The sequence below is a fragment of the Brassica napus genome, chromosome C4, assembly GCF_020379485.1.
Source record: "Brassica napus cultivar Da-Ae chromosome C4, Da-Ae, whole genome shotgun sequence".
Classification (NCBI taxonomy): Eukaryota; Viridiplantae; Streptophyta; class Magnoliopsida; order Brassicales; family Brassicaceae; genus Brassica; species Brassica napus.
In genome coordinates, this window is record NC_063447.1 from 27,982,544 (window position 1) to 28,003,199 (window position 20,656).

Sequence of the window (20,656 nt, forward strand, 5' to 3'; positions counted from 1 at the left end):
ATAAAATTTTCAATATAATCTTAAATTAAAATATATTTATAATTTTAATTTTTTTAATAAATTAAAATAATTAAAATATTAAATAGTTTTATTTTAGACTCACCCGCCCGTAGGGCAGACTAACCCCTAATCTTTATATATAAAAGATACTTTCAATTACTTCTGGTGCTGCCAACAAAGACGACATGTCACAAATTCGGTTTTTGTGAGCGTGACACTGTCACGTGTCCGGCTTCCCCAAAACGCAGAGCTTCATTTATTCTGAATGGATTATTTGAGCTTCTATAGTTTATAGTTGGGTTTCGTCTTTTTGTTTGGGCTTATAACTAAACAACCCACCTGATTGTCTTCTACCTTTTTTTCACGAACGGCAAAACCAGGTTTCATCGTGTTATTCATCTGTTACTAGCTAGAGCTACAATGGTGTCCATTTGGGGATCCTTCAGAAACTTTCTTATTCGCGACAGACGGTGGTGAAAATTAGGGTTAGCCGTTATCTTCACAATGAACGAGCTTGAGCAACAATGGTGATCTAATCGAGTCCCCAGACGTTACGACTCTCTTCTTTCATCATCTTTAAGAGATGTCTTAACTCAACCGACGCAATCAATCACGACGTCTCATTCAATCATACTCATTCAACTCCAAGGCCGGTTTCTTTACTTATAAAAAAGGTAAGCCTTCTACCCTTGAACATCATCCTTACATTTTTTGATTCTCCAGAAAACAAAGAAAATCTCCAATTATAGCTAAATCACATGTTCTTCTTGGTGATTTGATGGCTGGTCATTGCTCTTCCATCGTCCAGGTGTGGTTGCTCCAATCCAGGTGTGGATGCTCCAATTCTGGGAGGCCGGAAAAGCACAACGCGGTGATGAGTTAATGGGAGTTGATATGCTCCTCTTCGATGTGAAGGTTTGAACGTTTTTTAATCTCATGCTCATAGTTTTATTTTTATTTTTATTTTTCCGGCAACCACCTTCACAAGAATTAAACTTTTATATAGATTTAATCTTCATTGAACCTATTGTTGTTTTTTCATAATGTTTTTTTTTTGATAAAGATCTCTTTTCACATTCGTTACAGTCAACCCTCATGCCAGCCACCGTGAACGTTCACCGGCTAGCCAATTTCAGGGATCGTCTCCAGGCTGCGGATTTGATATCACTCGGTGCAACCAGAACTTCAGGCTTTCAGACTCACTTATGACAATACTGTTCAGTGATTCAACCAATCTAGATGTGCTAACCGAACCATATTCACCCATTCCTGTAAAACGTTTCAGGTTCCGTGATTAGCCAACACCAACACCAACACCTCTTCCATGTACAACTTTTCTTAAAGACTGTTTATGACAGACTTATTATTGAAACAGATAATAAATTAAGATGTTCTTAATCTTTTAGGAACGTTATTGGTGAGCTCACTGCTGTGAAAAGTACAGTGAGTGACATTTAGTCTAGCGAGTTATGGGACTATTAAGATCGACAGGTAACTCTCTTCTGCATATGAATCTATTCAATACTTTCATAAATTATCTTACTTTTCTTTTGAATATACATTGACCGTTTTATGTTCTATCTTCCTTTTCATAGTAATATCTCTGTCACTTTGAGTCTGATTGACTCACAAGATGTCTCTTTTCACAAGAAACTTGAAGGATTCCTGGGAGATCCAAGGGTTGTTGCAATTAGCATAAACCCAAAGATGGTAGGAAGTATATTTCTGTCTGGAATTAAATACACATAATGCATAGGATCAGTTATACTAATTTTAAACTTTAGTGCTTACATGTGAGGAGGCCTAATATTAATGAAACACAGATTGAATATTTTTCTGCAGGACGTTTGTTCTTGAATGCCACCTCGGGAACGCATTTATTTTCCGACAAGGCAACTGATGCAGGGGAAATTCAATTTTAGGAGTAAGTGTTTGATGATTCATAAATTATTACATCCATAACAAACTCTCACGGAATGCTCTGTAACAGCACATGCTGGTTTCCAAAGCCATTGGGATCACCCCTGTTTCATCATTGCTGAGAGGCTATGCAAAGGTTGAGCCTCTTACTATAGCTGAGCTCAATGAGTTTGTCATCATTTCCGAGCCTCAGGTTGTACGGTCAGTTTTTACTGTTTAAAGTTTATTTTCTGTATGTTGTTCTGAAAGGTTCAAAATATAGGACACTGAATTTGTCTGCACTAGAATGGTGACTGATATCAAACTGGAGAAAGGCTGGTGTTACGTCTCTTGCTCAAGGTGCACAAAGAACCTCCAACGGACGGTGTCATCCTTGCGTGACCTGCAGTAACACCACGCATCAAACCATTGCAGGAACATCTCTAAGTGGTCGCCATCAAGAAACCTTAGGCATCAAAGTCTTCAAAGGTGGTCAAGAAGCCACGTAAGGAATAGTGAAGATGAGGGTTGTGATGCGGATGGAGTACTTGCTGTTTCAATAATGATTGTGTGTTAACGTGAGTTTTCTTTTAAACTGTCCTCTTATGGAGTTTGGTATGTTTAAAAAAAAATCTATATAACTATAATAAAAATGCTTTTTTGGACTTTATCATCATTTTCAAGACTTATTATATTTAACCGTTTATGTTTACCTGCTTAGCACATATTATCTTACTCCTTTTTTGAAACAGGTTTTTTTAAAACACTCACATATTGTCTTTACTCAAATTAAAAGTTTTCCAGCTGAATTATAATAACAGTTAGACTTGATGCAAATGTCATGACTACATACATGTAGACTACGGTTATGATAAGATATAAGCGTTTGCAAATTTAACCTTTCTCAATCAACAGATGTACATACGTGTACGACTACAACTATATAGTTTGTTATTCTTTCATAGCGGTCTCAACCAAATACTATTCGTTCTCTAAGTATACACGAGCTACTTCTTTTGTCCCCAAACGAATGTTCGAACCTCCTATGTGTTAGTATTAGAACTTCGTCCATTAAGGATCCAATAGAAACTCAGTAACGGTTACAGTGGATAGTCCCAGTACATAATCCAATAGCCTCCATAGATTTTTTCCTTTTAAAATATTCCAACACAATAATATGCATAGTTTATTAATTACAATGGTTGTTATGAGGAAAACATATTTGATTACTACGTATTGGCATCAATAGTTAATTAACACGAACACCCAACAACATCCAAAATCATAATAACCTAATCACACTAAGATTCAACACAACGTCAATCACACATGACTTCCCTTGCGTACCTCTCAAGTTTGTGACACTTAACTACTTCTTGCGGTTATTTAGGGTAACATATCAAATAATTATGATGATTTAGATAAAAATTTAGATATTTAAGATTGCTTTAGGAATTTCGGAAAATACTATCCGTATACTTTTGGATACTTTCGGGTAGTTTGGATACTTTATAATAATTTAGTTATCTTCAGATATTTTCGGATACCTTTAATAGATTTTAAATTAAAAATATATATTTAGTTATGTTATATGTATATAATAATTAATATTATTTATATATTGGGGTACCCGTTCGGTTCTCGGTTTGGTTCTGGTTCGGTTCGGTTATTTCGGATATAGAAATATAGGAACCGTTCAGATATAAAAGATTTTCGGCACGGTTCTGGTTTTGGATATTTCGGTTCGGTTATTCGGTTCCAGTTTTTTTGCCCAAACCTAACTAAAACGATTAACTATCTCATTAAAACCAATCCATTACAGACATAGCAGTCCATGTTTTTCACTTACCCTATTCCTTCCCTATATTTTTAAACAACATCTATAAAACTCATAGGAAATTTTAACATAGAAACAATAACATAGAAGAGTGGATTCACGGAGTTCTCGATTGTTTTTATTCCTCGATTTGAAAATGTATCGTCTGATTCATTCGCTAAGATAGCAAGATCATTTCATAGGGACATGTATTACATTGGTTGTTATGTTTCCGGTTTGGTTTCCCAGACAAGTTCAAGTTTAAGTAATACATAGCTGTTTGATGAAAAAGAAAGAATGAATATACTCTAAGATATGGTTAAGAAAACAACCAAGTAGAGCTAAATCTGGTAGGGGCGAGCCGAGCAATAGAAACCACCGTCGTCGTGCCATAAACGCTGACTCAGACTATGATCTCGACGTGGGTGATGACAACATGTCAGGTACCAACAGCTTCTTGACGAATGCAATATATTTTTTTTAAGAAAACAACAAAAACACCGGTTATTTATGAATTCTAGCAGAATTGTTCCACATAATACCAAATAATTTTTTTTAACAAAAAAGTTCAATTAGCTAATCATATGAACCAAAGACACTAATTGATATCTTAAGAAGTAAAAAATTACATCACATGGCACACATAGCTCTGGATCGTATTATAAGACATCGTATTAATACTAAGTAACCAAACACTAATATCATATGCATAAGCAACGGCATTTTTTATTGGTCAAACCATAAACAACCGTATTTTAAAACCACAAATTCTGCAAAATAAAATACAAATGTTCATAGCACAAATATAAGACATCTCGCGCGTAGCACAGACCGACCCTAGTATATATATATATATATCTTTATATATAAAAAAAGGGTTTGAATCTCTCCCAGCTATGTCACATGGGATGCCACCACAACAATTCTCTCTCTCAACGTCTGACACATGTCGAATAAATGAAACGCAGCGATTCATCACTTAAGTTGCGTTTTGTTTCATCATGGGCCTTCGTGTTTTTATGGGCCCTTCTATCTACTTCATATTGTTTTTTTCTTGAAACCTCCGTTGAATAAATAAACTTATGTGAGTGTGACATGTGGCACTATAGTTTTCTTTCTTCGTTCATATCGTCGATGGTCCCTTAAATCATCTCATTAAATTATTTATTCCTCTTTAAATCCAATCCACACCCCCACTGCGTTACAATAAATTCACCCAAGCCTCCTCCTACTATTTACTCCTATAAATAGGAATATCGATTTTGATAATTCTCATCAGTTCATCCAAATCATGTCTATCTCTTGCTTCCAAACTACTGCGCTTCAACGTACCAGAGATTTTCCAATACACGAATCAAGGTTCGATTAGGTGGGTTTAGAACCCGAAACCATAAATGGACGCGTTGATGTGGCCATGTGGGAGTTTGAGAGAAACAGAGACTCTAATCGCTGAGACATGAGATACTTTGAATCCGATGGTGAGCGGCTTGAATCTGAGATAAATCGTAGAAATCTTTTCATTTGTGAAAGTCACAGACTCACATCCAGTCTGGGAAATCATGAAGAAGTTTTTGAAGCTTATAAGCTGGTGAAGTTTTGTGTATTAATACTGCCATGGTGAAGCGTCTAAGGAAAAAAAATAAGAAGGACAAGAAGAAGATAACCAATCGTTTACAGAGACAAAAAAATATAAAAAATGAAGTGGCGTGGAATCTTATAAAATAAATAGAAAAATATCTATAATTTTGATTTTACCACTAAAAAAAAATTGAAAATTTTAAGAGAATTCGAAAAGTCAATGAGAGAGAGCGAGAAAGTCGAAGGACATGACTAGGAGAATAGAAAAATGTTTTTATTTAAATGGTGACGTGAGGAGAAGAGTGATCACAGATTCACAGCTGTAGACATTCACATGCCACATTGTATCCTCTTGCTTTAGTTTTATCCACAAAATTACAATGGTACCATCTTTATGTGTCTTTAGTGTTTAGTTTGATTTCAATTCAAATAAAACAAATGCTTTCAAGAAAGAAACTGTCCGAACATATAGTAGGATGTATTTTTTTTTTTTTTTTGTAAAAAAGGCTATAGTAGGATGTATTAGTTGATAAAAAAGTGGGATCTATTAATATAGCTATTTTACAAAAAAAAATAATAAGAATTACATGTAAAATTAAATGCAGAGATTAAAAATAATAAATACTTAATTACAATTAATGTCTTAAAATATACTCATATTAGATAATAAATGGAATCTAAAACACATAAAATTAACAAATATTAACGTTGAACTAAATAATTTAACAAAATGAGAAGCAGCTTTTTTTCGAACTGAAATTAACTGAAAACGTAATCTACTCAAACCCTAATGGAAACTATTTATAAAACTGAAAACATTTAATTATAGAGAATACAGAAACAAATCGAATGCATTTGTATAAGTATTCTATAAACACCAATTTCATATACTAAGCAGATAAAATAAGGAGTTCAAAAAAAAAAAAGATGAAACAAGAAGAATCTCAATTTGAGTGAATGCTTTAACGAATCTAATTAAAAAAGAACATATGCATTTTTTTTTGAAGTGATAAGAGCTTAGAGAGCCTTCCCTAAATCACTATGAAAATATTTCTCTACCCAAAACGGTCATGTTTTGAGATGGACGCACATTCTAAATATTAACTCATTCCAGGTGAAACCATAATAAAATGTATTCATATGACACCCTACAACGAGAGAGCTGCAACTACTTTTTTATTGATCAAAAACAAAAATATGACACCCTACAAAAAGTAAAAAAGTCTTACCAACAGAGAAAATATTAGATACATGTGATAAAAAATATATTGCATATGTATATATTGTTTTCAAGCATTCATGAATAATCCACTTAGATTTTGTATGAAATGGAATTGAAAAAAAATCCAATTTAAATTTATTACTGAATAATAGAACCGTTTGAAACGACTTCCAAACTCTTCTCCAACTTACTATTCTTTTCTTTTTGTACCAACATTTTTTCACCTTTAAATCTATGGATCACTCAGGCAGATTTTTTTCATACTTCAAGATTTTATAAATTTTGAGATTTTCCATGGAAAATTTCAAAAGACAAAAAAGCAAAAGAGAAGAGAAAATTATTTGTTTTCGAAGTAAAGAGACATTTTTTCACGTTGAAAAGGGCTGAGTTTACAAATGATAACAAGCTTACTTTACGATAATACATTAATACTCTTTTATTTTTCGAATCCAACTGTAAATAACAGTGAAAGATAATTTATGGAATCAAAGAATCAGATTTAGATTAAGGTTACAACTAATAATTGAATGTTTCTTTGTTAAAAACAGTAGAAGCAACAATCGCTATAAATTAAATTAAAACAAACTTTAAAACAAAGTATAATACTTATATTTTATAAATTTTAATAATTAATTAAATTTATGATTTCTAATCTAGGTAATCGAATAAATAAATAAAATTTCGTGATAAAAATATGCAACTATATTTATTTTGTTAAGAATGACTTAAACATTTAAAATATAATTGAATTATTTATATATTTTTTGTCCGCCCATAGGGCGGGTTCACCCTAGTCTAATAATATAAAGTAGAGTTACTCTCTCCTGTGAGAGTGCCACGTCACTAATTCGATCATCCTGGGTGCCACACCTGTCCCCTCTCAAAACTCGCCGTATGATTTATAAAATTTTGGGTTTCTTTCCCCTGAAGTTGGGCTTCTTCCACGCAGTCAGGCCCGTCGAACTCTACATTGGATATCAAAACTTAAACGCTGCATTTTGGATTAGGGTTCGTAGTGTCCGTCTCGCGTCTCCAATCTTCCTCCATCGACTGATTCGTTTTCTTCTTCCACGAACAGAGACGGTAACCGATTCCCTCATAAAGCCCTCCTTAATCAATCACACACGATCTCCATTCAATGCGACCCCGGAGAGTGCAAGGCGGTGGACGCTCTGCTGTAAAAAGGTACGAGTTCATGCTTTTAGAATCATCCTTCGTTCTAAACTAACCAGTAGACAAAAAGTTTGAGTCATGGCTAACGATTTGGTCTTCCTCTCTGATCTACGGACTGGCCGCTCTTCCTCCTCTATTCAAGATCGCATGCTCTGATTTGACATGCTTTTTCTGGATTCTCAGGTAATCTATTTCACTGTTTTTTTTTGTTTATAGTTTTAATTAGATCTCTGGTTAGATTCTATACAAATCTCCACCGTCTTGATTCTTAATTATTAAAATTCATTGTGTTTTGGAATCCGTAGATTTATGGCCAAGCCATCCCCCAACTTTTAATGTTTGCTATTTTCTTTTCATAATATTCATATTTTTACGCTGTGAAAATTCTTCGTTTCTGACTATTAGTTTATTTAGATTTATTGCTGAGCCATTTCCCAGCTTTTGATGTTTGATATCTTCTTTCATAATGTGATAATACATGAAGTTCCTAATGAGTTGAGCGGCTGGCAGATAAAACTCAATGAGAGAAGACAGAAGCTGGAGAAGAGAAGAGTGAGGTTCAAGTTGTGCTCCTTGGACAAGGACTTGGAGATTTTTTATCTGAATCCTCACCAATGTAAGGTCTCTGAACCACAAGTGTACAGGTTCTGCTGAGTACACAAGTATAAGATATCTTGAGAGCTCATCAGGGGTAAGTTCTGAGAACAAGAGAAGACATTTCTTATGTCTCTACAACAGATTTAATGTTTAACTTATGCTCTAAATTGTTCCAAGAATCAAGTTTGGGTCTAGAAAAACGAGACAGAAACATTCAATACCTGAAATAAGAGCAGGAGCAACCAAGTCATGTCTCTGTTCTAGAGAGGATACGTCTGGAAGAAGAAACAGTAGAAGAGAAGATTAGATTGCTATCTTTTCATGATTCATGAATCTTCTAGAGAAGGACTCAGTTCACAGGTTTGTGAAGAAAGTTCTTGAAGCTTCAAGACTGAACTGGACTAATATCATGGCAAGATGCAACGAAGAAACATCACTACTTAACGAATTCTCACACGGCGATCACAACAAGGGTAAGCTTCTTCTGGTTCTTGATTACACGGACGAGAGTCTCCGAGAGATTTACCGTCGAGACATCATCAAGTTTTGGCCTTTCTTGAGAGTTATCATCAATCTACCATCTTCTTCCTTTAGATAAGACCTGATTCACGAGACGCTGAGACGTTTCGACTGGGGTTTACTCTGCTGTGACACTCCAAGAACGTTGGATCAGATCATTGAGACTGATGTGGTAAAGCCATCATATCTTTGGTCGGGTTTTGGTGGTGAAGCTGAAGGTGGAAGTAGCCAGGCGCAGATAGCATCGGAGAAGGTGAAGAAAGCACGCAATGCATAGGTGAAAGAGGATTGGAGTTCAAGACGCAGTTTTTTTTTAATGCTTAAGTCGTTTATGCTGGTTTTTTTCCCTTTTCTGGTGTTTGTTTTATGAACAAGTTTGACTTTCACTCTTTGCTACTTCTATAATTTTGGTTTTTTAATACCAAATATAAAATATATCTCATTTCAGAAATATTTGGTATTATATTGTTTTTTTTTTAATTCTAAGTTAGTATTCTCTATATTATATCATGATTGTAAACAACAATCATATTTTGAGTTCAATTTGACAATGACAGCAGATACTAAACATGCGATGGTCCATTCATATTCGATATTTCCCTTCATTCGCATTTTATTCAACAAATATAATGCTCACACAGTAAGGCGGCTCCATAATAGTTAAGAAGCTAAACACATGACCTGTATACATTATATTTATAGCTTAGCATTGAAGTGGTTTACTTGGTTGGCTATCTCTGATCCGGTATGTTCTCAAGTACCGACTTTATCACTATCATCGCAGGAAAAGCAGCCACTGTGTTCTTCAACAATTATAGGCTTCGACGAAGATATCATTCACCAGTGTTTTAAGTGTCATATTTTGACTAAACTATGAAAGCCTTCTTCTTAACGCTTAAACATTGTTTTTAATTTAAGATTTCATATAAAGAGTCCGTGACACACATTACATATATACTATGTTTTAAAGGATCAAGATATCAACAAAATATATAATAGAATTATATGCATACTACAAAGACACCATAAAGAAAGAGCCAGCATAAATAAAAAAAAATCCATGTTTAATTAAATAAACTATTATGTCTACTTGAAATATTCTTTCATGAATATTATAGCAAGAAAGGTAGAAAAAAATTATAACTACATTCAATAAGAGAATTTTTATCGTACGTATTTATGTATAAATTAAATTACGCTTTAATATCAAAAATTATAGTTTAGTCAAACTTCTAAATTATTGTACTGTGAAAATTTTAATGGTTGATTAGAAAGAGTAATTTAAGTATAACTAACAAATCCCTATAAGGAAAGTTATATATATATAGTTAGGATATATATATGCAATGAGCATAAAATTTTGAAGTACCCTATGAAATATAAAACAAAAAATTAGAAAATATAGAAAAATAATTAGTAAACCAATTAAGATAATAATAATAACAAACTATAAAAATAAAATGTTAAATCATAATATTATTAAATAAGTAAATATTAAATCAGATATTTTGTCGATGGAGAGATTTTGTTTATTTGCCTTAACTTGGACTGTATGCAAAAAAAATACCAAATATCAATAAAATTGTATTGTGTATATTATTAAACCCTTTAAATATACTACTATATTATATAAAATCAACATCTTCGGTTCGCTTGGTTTGCTCAGTTAATAAACCATACCATATCCATAAACCGTAATTTTTTAAATATAATATCAATTCACTAAAATCATTATTACCAGATCTAAACCATGTTTACTGATACCAATGCATAATTGATTGGATCTGAATAAACATAAAATGCCCTACATTTTGAGACACAATATTTTATTTAAAATGATTCTCATTTTCGTGTACCGTGCTCAGATTTTCCAAAATAATACATTTGTTGTTTTTCTTGCCTTTTCTCTTTATTTCTTACTTTCTATTTTATATTTATTATTAAACTTATAACCACAATTAATTACATTATATATAAGCAAATATAACTAAAAAAACACAAAAAGCTAAACATAAAAACAAAATTGATAATATTATCAGTTACTAACATTCACCAAAACACATATAATAACTTAACACACTATAAATTCTTTCAACTCGGAATTAAAAAGCCAACAATACTAAGAACTTGGTCATCATTAGTTAGTGATATAATTCAATTTGGTGTACGCAATAACCATACTCACACCCAATTTAAGATAAAAGATTTTTTTACAAAGTGACGTCTTTTATAAAAATAAATCCATCAAATTCCGCCCGTAGGGTGGGTCGACCCTAGTATATATATATATATATAAATGTTTGCCTCCCTCCTGTTGCGCCACCTCATCAATTCGTTGAACCTGAGCAAGCCACGTGTCCCATCCCCTCAAACGCAGCGCTTCGTGAAGTTGGAAATCTTGGTGTTTTGGGCTTATCGTTACACGTCTATTTCCAAAAGTTAGTCCGATTCATAAGTTATGGGCTTTTTAGTTTAACTCCAAATGTTTGACACTATTTTCAAATTGACCCACTTTAAATTTTCACACCAAAGCCCAAAATTTATTTCTTTCTCCACCGACTGATTTTCTATGGAAAACCTACGCCACCGTGGTGTTGATTACTGTTCAACCCACCTGTTTTGAAGATTGGTCGCCGTTACAGTGTACGTTTGCATTCAGTCAACCTCTGTAATAAGACGAAGCCACCGTAATGTCGGTTGATGTTCAACGCACCATATCTGAAGATCTGGCGCTGTTACGGTAAACGACTTCATTTAAACAACCTCATTAACACTCTAATTAACGCCACTGACCCACTCCTCCCACTATGTATCGTTCAATACACCTCCCTGTCCTTCCATGTTATGAATCTTCACCTATAAATATGGGAGTTTCTTTTGTTGAAATTCATCACTTTCTTCCTCTCAATCACTATAATCCTCACCCACCCAGAAACAACTATGGAAACCTTCTCCCTTCAGCTCGCGGACTTGAAAGCCGGACTTTGTAGCAACACTGTCGAAGTCCCTTTGCTAAGATTTTGGGACCCCCCCCCCCGGTGATGTGAAGAAAAGCGGCGGGCTTATAGGGTTCGACATGCTACTTTCCGATTTAAAGGTAATTCCGGCGACCAAACACTCTTATTACTTTCAGACTTAAAACTTAGTTCATATCTTTGATGCTGATTCGATCATCTTTTTATTTTAGCATCTGTAACTATGTTAAGATCAGTAATTTTAAGCGATTATTGGCTTTAGAATATAGGTGTATCCTAAGTTATTTTGTAATGAATATGTTGCTGCTACATTCACTGTATTATTTACACTACTCCTTTACGAGTAGAGCTTTCAAAGATGGTAACCTCTCTGATCCTGCTTTCCATCTGAATATTGGGCTTGCTTCTAAGACGGTTTTGACGTCGGTTCTGCGTTTTTGGGAGGCAGAACGTCAAAAAAAGTGGAGAACTCATGGGGTTTGACTTACTCTTGATTAATGAAAAGGTACGCATTTATCTTCTTCTTCTTTACTGCTCACAGAAATAATCTCTTTTTTCTTTGTGAAACACACAAAAATAGGCTTGACCAACTTCTCTAAGCTTCTTACTGACAGTCGATGCTGCTACAAGGTTCCATCTTTGTCGATTGTAATAATCTGTTTGTGAGGATGCTGATTCCACCCGTGACGGGAAGGAATAAAAGAGAGAGCCTCTATGGTGGCTCTGTTCTTTAGCAGATCATGACGTTGTTCCCTGCTTCGTAAGGAATTTCCTGAACTATTTCTGAATTGTACATATGACTTGACTTTTTCAAGCTTTTGTTCCAGAAACAGCGAGCATATTATAGGTGTTATTACTTATTAACAATATTTATATTTGTTATCATATAAATAAAGATGTATTATAGAGTTACCCTCTCTTCAAAAATGTTCAATTATAATTTATAAAATTATACCAATACCTTTAAAAATGTTAGAAGATATATTGAATTGTTTACGTACATGATTTTTAGCAGGTGATGTAAAGCAAATTGGATTGAGTAAGTTATTCCGTTTTGGTGTTATATAATTAAAAAAGATTGAAAAATTTAATACCTCAATATAATGATATATTTAATTATTTCATTAATTATTTTATACTTAAAATTAAATCTGCTTATTAAATAAATTTGAAACAGCCTTTTCATCAGAAATCCTAACAACTAATAAATCAAATAAATATATATTTCTAATATTTTCAAATAAGAATTTAGTTTTTAAATAAATATAAATTCAATAACAAACGTTTTCATCATCTACATCTTCTACGTGTATGCTAAATCATTATAATATCCAATTAAATAAATGAACTATGTATATATGTATAATTAAAATATATAAATATTTAATTAACAAAAGACATAATTTTATTCAACAATAAACTACAATCAATATAGTCAATATATAATATTTGTACTATGTATAATAAAATTGTTGTAAGGATTATATTTTATAAGTTAGCCAGTAATATTGATTTCAAAATTGTATCAATTATTTTTATCTATAACAAACATGTATGTGTATAAATAGCAATGTAAGTTTTATATTATCTATTTATCTTAAAAAATGTTTAGTTATAGTGAATAATTTATTTTCTTTTATATCGTGTATATCATTAATTTTTTTAAAAATGTATAAAAATAATTTAATTCATTAAAAAATATATAACTAAGAGCGGAAATAATTTTACTCTACTAACTCGAGTCTACTGTAATTATGTTTTTAAAATGTATCGTAAAATAAATAATTAAAATTATTTTAATAAATTTATGAATGTAAATGCTACTTTTAGTTAAAATGAATCAAATATTAAAATAAATTTGTACTATTAGTTTATCTATATATATATATATATATATATATATGAAAGAGTGTTGCTTCACTCTCATGAATTTTCGTCTTCAATTCGCTCAACCTCAGCGCGACACCTATTATATAACACCAAAACAGTGCGCTTCATTAAGTGAATGGCGATGGGATGGGCTACTGAATTTGTGTGGGCTTTAGGCTTAGCTTGATGAACCCGCCCCATGGCGAGCAGTCCTAATTCTCTCTGCGCGCGTCGATTCGATTGTTAGGGTTCTTCCCATTCTATGATCTCTGCCATTCGATGAATTGAGTTACTGAAGTCGGCGTGGTGATTTTGTACGTAGGTTTTCAGTCGCGCCTTTTGATATGTTTTCCATCAAGCGAAACGAACCCAGTTACAAATTCGCCGCATTAAACATCCTCTTATCTCTTTGTGGCCTTCTCTTCTCTGAAACGGTGTTCCTTCGAGCATAAAAATATGTGTTACCGAGGCCAAACCCAATATGAAAGTTGGTTTCTTGAGCTATGAGTTTGAGGGCTTCACTGCTTGAGCTTCGATAATGACGGGTTGGCTAGAGATAACCGGTTCGTCCGAAGCTAACACCAAAAGCGACAAAGAAACGGATGAGAAGAGGATAGCTTGCAAGGCTACTCGCGAAGGAAGTGACTTTATGGATTTGTCTTCGATCTGTAGAGATGATTGAATGATCTGGTGGTTTTTAAAAGAGAAGGGAAAGGAGGGTTATGTGATTTTGGATGTGGGAGATGAGATTATGATGTTAGATCCGAAGAAAAGTGGAGACCATAGAGAACTTGAAGCTGTGGACTCCTCTGCTTCTTCTTCTTTGTGTGAGAGAGAGATATTAATGAATCACCTAACCGTAATGCAAACTTAACTTCTACCTTAAGGTACTTCAAATAAGTTTATAGGTGTTCAGTCTGCAGCTAATATTTTCACATGCAAATGAGGGTTGAGCTGAGTACTAAATTTACATGCCCACAAACTTAAAATCCCAAATTAGAGCGTCCCAGAATTAACCAACAAATTATGGATTATTAATTATAAAAAATACAATACGAAAATCCACATACACTTCAAAATACACTGCTTTTGCAAACTCTAATATTATTTGAGACCATAAACGTCAAAATACATTGTTTTTGCAAAAACGAACATAAAACACACACAGTGAGACTATACAATTATATAGATCACATGTAAACCAAATCCCGCGCGTAGCGCGGGCCGACCCTAGTTTTTTTATATATATATGTTTACAATTATTGTATCAGTACATAGAGCTTCTTCTCGATGGTGGAACGAATTATATATTCTGCTTGTTATATCTCCATCCTACTTAACCACACATGCTATTTGAATTGCTTTGTTGAAATTGCCGGTAAAAGCTGCGAAAGAATTTTACTTGTATTATTCCTTTATTTTTTGGTTAAATAACCACCAAAGCCAATTTGGTTAGCTGTTCGTTTCAGTCAACCAATATTATTGGTTGTTTGTAGAACAATCTGGGTTGCCGTCAGATGCTGAAAGCATAATTGAAATTCTTTCCATCATCTCCAATGGTTTACTCTATTTTCTACTCTAAAATAGAGTAATTTTATAATAGAGTTTGAGTTTGCTCGAATAGTACTCTATTTTAGAATAGAAAATAGAGTGATGAACAAAAAAAAAAATAAGTTACTCTATATTTTTGGAATAAACCTATTTTTCACTCTATTATAGAGTGAAAAATAGAGTACCATTGAAGCATTTTTACTCTAAACTATATTTTAGAATGAAAAATAGAATAGGGTTGGAGATGCCTTTAGTTGTTTATGGTAGCTGACAGTTCATGTTAGAAAAGCTAATGTGCATCTAGGTGTTGTTTATTTTTCCTTCTTTAAATCATAAGCGAAAGAAATGAAATTGATTTAAATATCATCTCTTGACTTTCGGGGTTACAGGTGTATGGTAGAGAGAAGTACAAGAACCTTTTGGTTGAAGTGTTAGTGAAGATAGTTAATACATCAAACTGACATATTAGATATGTTTATACTCAAAGATGAATCTAATGAAGTTCTTAAGAAAGCCGAAAAAATACAGAGAATACATGTCTTTGTTGTCGAAGACCCAAATATTACTTTCTACAATTCAGCGTGCAAATGTAACTTACATGTACTTGAAAAAGAATTTTGATCAACCAACTAACTCTTATGGTGAATGATACATTTTGTAATATTTATTTTGTACCATCATCATGTTAATATTAAAAATTGGATTCTCTATTCTCGTGTGTGATGTTGTTTTTGTTGTTTTTGTTGTTTCAAAGGGCATTCGAATACTGAGACTGCAACAGATGGCTGCTGCTGCTATCAAAGCTCGATTGGTTTGTAAAGCAGCAAGTGGTGGAGAACAATTTGGTGGAAATTAAGAACCAAATGTTAATATTCATCTACAGAAATGCATGGACAATGAACTCAAAATGCATTTTCAGATGCTTAAGTTCCTGCTATCGGCACTGTATGAAAGGTACCAATCGCTTGTTACATTTTTGATTCATGAAAATACTTAATAAAACTTCCTCCGTCGTCAAGCATCGAAATTTTAAAGAACTTATATAGAAGCCGAGAAGGTGTTGGTGGGGGGGGGGGTGGGTGACAAAGTGTTGGATTTGGTTGTTTAAATGCCATCATTAACATTATTAATCGCTGGGTTATGCAAGATTAGCTTTAAATCTACAGTTACAAAAACGCATCGGTGCTTGAAAACTGGAGACGACAAACACGGAGAAAGATTCAAAGAAGGGTTAATTGTAGATGGGCCAGTTACCCTAATTCTTATGACTCTTAAAACATGTAATATTTCTTAGATAACAAAAGCTACTCCATTCAGCATAAGAACATTAAAAGATTAACTATGAGTTGCCACATGACATGATTTGCCCTTATGTAAAGATAAAACTCAACTTTATAGTAATAGATTCTCATCTAATTTATCATGTTGGTATCGACGAACATGAAAATATTCATTTTAAAAAGTTGTAACTCAATTTAGAGTAATGCACGATAAATGCATTCATTTCTTATTTTGGAACACTTTGGTTTATCACTTGTTCAAATATATATACTAGGGGGTTATCCGTGTTCCGCGCGGAGTTTATCACTTAGATGTTGTATTTTTGTGAGATTGGGTATTCCCATTACGTGAATTATGGTGAATTAAGTTTGTCACAAAAGTTTGTCATTTTGCTAAAGCATAGTTGACAGTGTTTTATATATTGTTAGTTATCGGGTGATAGAGTTTTGGTTTAGTGGGAAGGTGTTATAATGTTTTGGCATGGATATGTTATAGTTTGTGTGCAGTGAAGTGGGATGGTTTTGGTATACTACAAAAAATATGTTAGAATAGATAATTTGCGGGCCTAGTGAACAATATTTTGTTCAGACTATGATTAAGTTTTCCCTATAATTAAATTTGGTTGAGAAAATATTTGATTCCCCTATATATTAATCCTGGAGCATTACAACATGTTTTCGTAACCACGTGTCATTACGAGAATGATTCTTAGAATTGTTAGAAAAATAAGTTGGTCCACATAAAAATATACTATGTTTTTATTAAACTAACTATCAAATCAATTAATATTGTACAAAAAAATATTTTTTATTTCCTTAAATAAAAGCTACGGAATTACCTAATATGGTTAACATATATATGACAATTAATGATTATGAATAATACATATTTGATAAAAAAAAATTCTAACCTCTTTTTTTTTTTTAATTTTATACTATTAAAATAAATTAAACAATCACATTAAACATATAATAAAAACAATTAGATTTTTTCTTATATATTATATTTTGAAATTTTTTAAACAACTATAAATTACTAAAAATGGTAAAAGTCTCACATTAAAAATTTTGTGATCAATGGTTTAACATTTTTTTGTTCAAGCAAGATATAGATGATCATATATCATAGGGGTGGGCGTTCGGATACACGTTCGGGTTTGTATCGGATATTTCAGTATAAAGGTATATAACCTGTCCAGGTATTTCTACACTTCGAGTCGGGTTCGGGTATTTTATGTTCGGGTTCAGATATTTTGGGTCGGGTTCGAATATTTAAATTTTGAAGAAAAAATAAATAAATTATTCATTGTTTAAGTTTTCTGTATTTAAAATATATTTAAACTTAACTTTTTTTTTAAATTTTTAAAAGATTAAACTATTAATAGGCTTGGAGATAAAAATTTAAAAATAGAAAGACACTAATTTAGTTGTTGTTTTGAAATTTTAGATGCAAGTTTTGTTAATGCAAGAAACAAGAACTTGAAATGTATTTTAAGTGAGTAGGCAATGATTTTGTATATTATCTAATTTTGAGCAATAAGAATCATTAATAAAAATATTTTGAATAAAATGAGAGAAATAAACTAGCAATATAGAGTTCAGTATACTTATGTTTGGTTATCTTCGGATATCCATTCGGCTTCGGATATTACCCATTCGGATTCCGATATTACCCGAACTGGTGAAATAAGTAATTTGTTTTGTTGTTCTAATTACAGTAGAACCTCTATAAATTAATACCCGATAAATTAATAATCTATATAAATTAATAAATTTCGTCGGTCCCAACTTGGGCCGGTTCAAAATTTGACACAAATCAATAAAATAATAAGATAATAATTTTTTAGAAAATTTTATGTAAATATATGGTCCCATTAAAATTATAAATTAATAATTTCTATATATACATATTTTATATAAGTAAGAACCTACTATTATATTGTTTGTTTTATATTCACAATAGAATTATCTTTATATTTTCTTAACACTTAAAAAAAAAATTGATGAGATTTAGTAATATTATATCTAACACCAGATTTAATTTCTATGTGATATATATTATATATACCAAATAATATAATAAAATTAATATAAATGTGAAATTTAAAAAAATAACATATAAAGTCTATAAACTAAAATCAAATATTATTTCTTATCTTAGAATAATATATCTTAAAATAAAAAAAATCTAAATAAAGAAATTTTTGTAAATTAATATATCTATAAATTAATAAAATTTTAAAATTCCAACATGATTAATGTATAGAGGTTCTACTGTAGATGATTTTTAGACCGAGCTGGTGAATATATACTAGACAAACATTTATATTTCGAGTCTGGATTATATTCTATAACAGCTTGATATATTAGATTTGAATACTAACTTGTTAATATAGTTTTCTGGTGATTTTTTTTCAAAATTTTGATTCTTAGATATGTATATGGAGTGAAACTAATTTTAACATATGTACATTTTTTAATTGACACTTATGTAATTCACTGAATTTATAAAAAAAGTTAAAAAAAAAAGAAGCATAACTCATATCAATGAAACAAAGACGAGAACGAAAGCACAATTCTATAGATGTAGAAAATGAAATCACTTATGGAGAGTCCATAATAAACAAATCGAGAGTAGAAAACCTAATCTCCTTTCGTCATTATACAATCGATGTTGCCTATTTTGTTTTGGTGATTTGTGTCAGCCGCAAAACTTAATTTTCTTTTGTGCATATGAAGTCTTAAAAATAATTAAAATGAGATGTAATACGTTAATTCTTTAACAATGATGATATATTTAAGAGACCAACATTTTTATTCATCATATTATAGTCGATAAAGATTGTAGTGTTGCAAAATGTTAAAATAATTTCATAATAAATATTATTATAAAAACTCACCCTGCGCATACGCGCGGGTTATCATCTAGTTGGTATTATTTGGAACATATTGATATTGTTTGAATTATTTGTACCGTGAATAAATTATTTACGTTTAACAACCTTGTATATATGTTCTTTTGAATACAAAACCATCATTTGTCTGAAACGGTTTAGCTGCTTGATGAAGACGTTTAATATAATATGAATATAATTATCAGTACTTGTAGATATTGGAAACTACAAAATTTTTGTATAGATAGATGCGCAAATGTGCAGAGTCATGAATCATGTATGGAGAAGAAAAAACCAATTTTGTGAGTCAGGAGAAGCTTTCTGTGCTTATAATGCCGAAGTTGTAGTTTTAAGTTAAGACAATAGTAAAATATTAGGAAAAAAAAAAAGTAAAATATTAGATAACAGCAAAGATAAGTGATGACAGTAACATGCAAAGTAAAACGGAAAACCTTGATGCGTCTTCTTGTTGTTGTTTTATATCCTAATGTCAATGTTTTTTTTATAGAAGCATATTGTGCTTCAACCTAAATCACTATTAAAATTATAGGAACTGCTTTTTAACTTTTTTGCTATAATCACAATTTCAAATTTAAATTGATTAACTCCACTTCTATATACATTTAAGAATATTTAAATTAATTTATTTTTTTAATATCCTAATGTTAATGTTTTTTTATAGAAAGCATATTGTTCTTCAACTTAAATCACTATTAAAATTATATGAACTTCTTTTAACCTGTTATTATTTTGTTAATAGGCAAAATAATCTTTGTGATAGAAATTCGTTATATATTTTAAAGACAATATTTGAATTTTACAATTTATTTTAAAATTTAGATATATTGTAAAAATAAGATATAAAATTAACAAACATCAGTATTTCCTTAAATTTTATTTCACCAAAAGAACTAATTATTTTGTTATTCAACTGTAGAAAATTTAGTAAAAAAAAACTTTAAACACATTTGGCTTACGGCGTCAAAAAACATTTGCACGGCTCTGCCCATTATCATTTTTATATATATATATCATGAGAAAGCCTTAAGAATTACATTATTATTGAGGATATAGAAGTAAGCAACATAAGCACAAGGTTTCATCGATGGTATTAATTTTCACTCAGACTTTGATCTCCTATATATTAACCTTATATATTAACTGGGAAGCATTGTTTTAAAATGAACTTAAAGTACAAATCTCTAACGTGCCAGCCTCTCAGCTTCAATCAGACACATTTTAAAAATATCCTTTAGTTATTAGAAGATTTACGATTCATGCCA

The 20,656-nt window shown here is 31.6% G+C and overlaps 1 protein-coding gene and 1 long non-coding RNA gene across 6 annotated transcripts; both read left to right on the forward strand.

Moving 5' to 3' along the window:
* The first annotated feature begins 317 nt into the window (after positions 1–317).
* Positions 318–2,569, forward strand: LOC106420839. Of its 4 annotated transcripts, XR_001284067.3 has the most exons (8): positions 319–674; positions 809–915; positions 1,087–1,326; positions 1,407–1,491; positions 1,596–1,710; positions 1,843–1,924; positions 1,991–2,113; positions 2,183–2,569. It is a non-coding gene; the product is annotated as an uncharacterized LOC106420839 (long non-coding RNA). The 4 variants fall into 4 exon arrangements; XR_001284065.3 differs by having other exon boundaries at positions 318–674; positions 1,824–1,924; positions 1,991–2,569; XR_007322122.1 differs by having other exon boundaries at positions 318–674; positions 1,087–1,285; positions 1,991–2,569.
* A 5,230-nt stretch (positions 2,570–7,799) lies between these two features.
* On the forward strand, positions 7,800–9,255 carry LOC125585197. Of its 2 annotated transcripts, XR_007322123.1 has the most exons (3): positions 7,800–7,871; positions 8,199–8,758; positions 8,880–9,255. XR_007322123.1 is itself a non-coding variant. In XM_048753800.1 (2 exons), exons 1-2 carry the CDS (start codon positions 8,614–8,616, stop codon positions 9,079–9,081), a joined length of 342 nt encoding a protein of 113 aa, XP_048609757.1. In that variant the 5' UTR covers positions 7,895–8,613; the 3' UTR covers positions 9,082–9,255. The 2 variants fall into 2 exon arrangements, 1 of the variants encoding a protein (XP_048609757.1); XM_048753800.1 differs by lacking the exon at positions 7,800–7,871 and having other exon boundaries at positions 7,895–8,758; positions 8,885–9,255.
* The last annotated feature ends 11,401 nt before the right edge of the window (positions 9,256–20,656 follow it).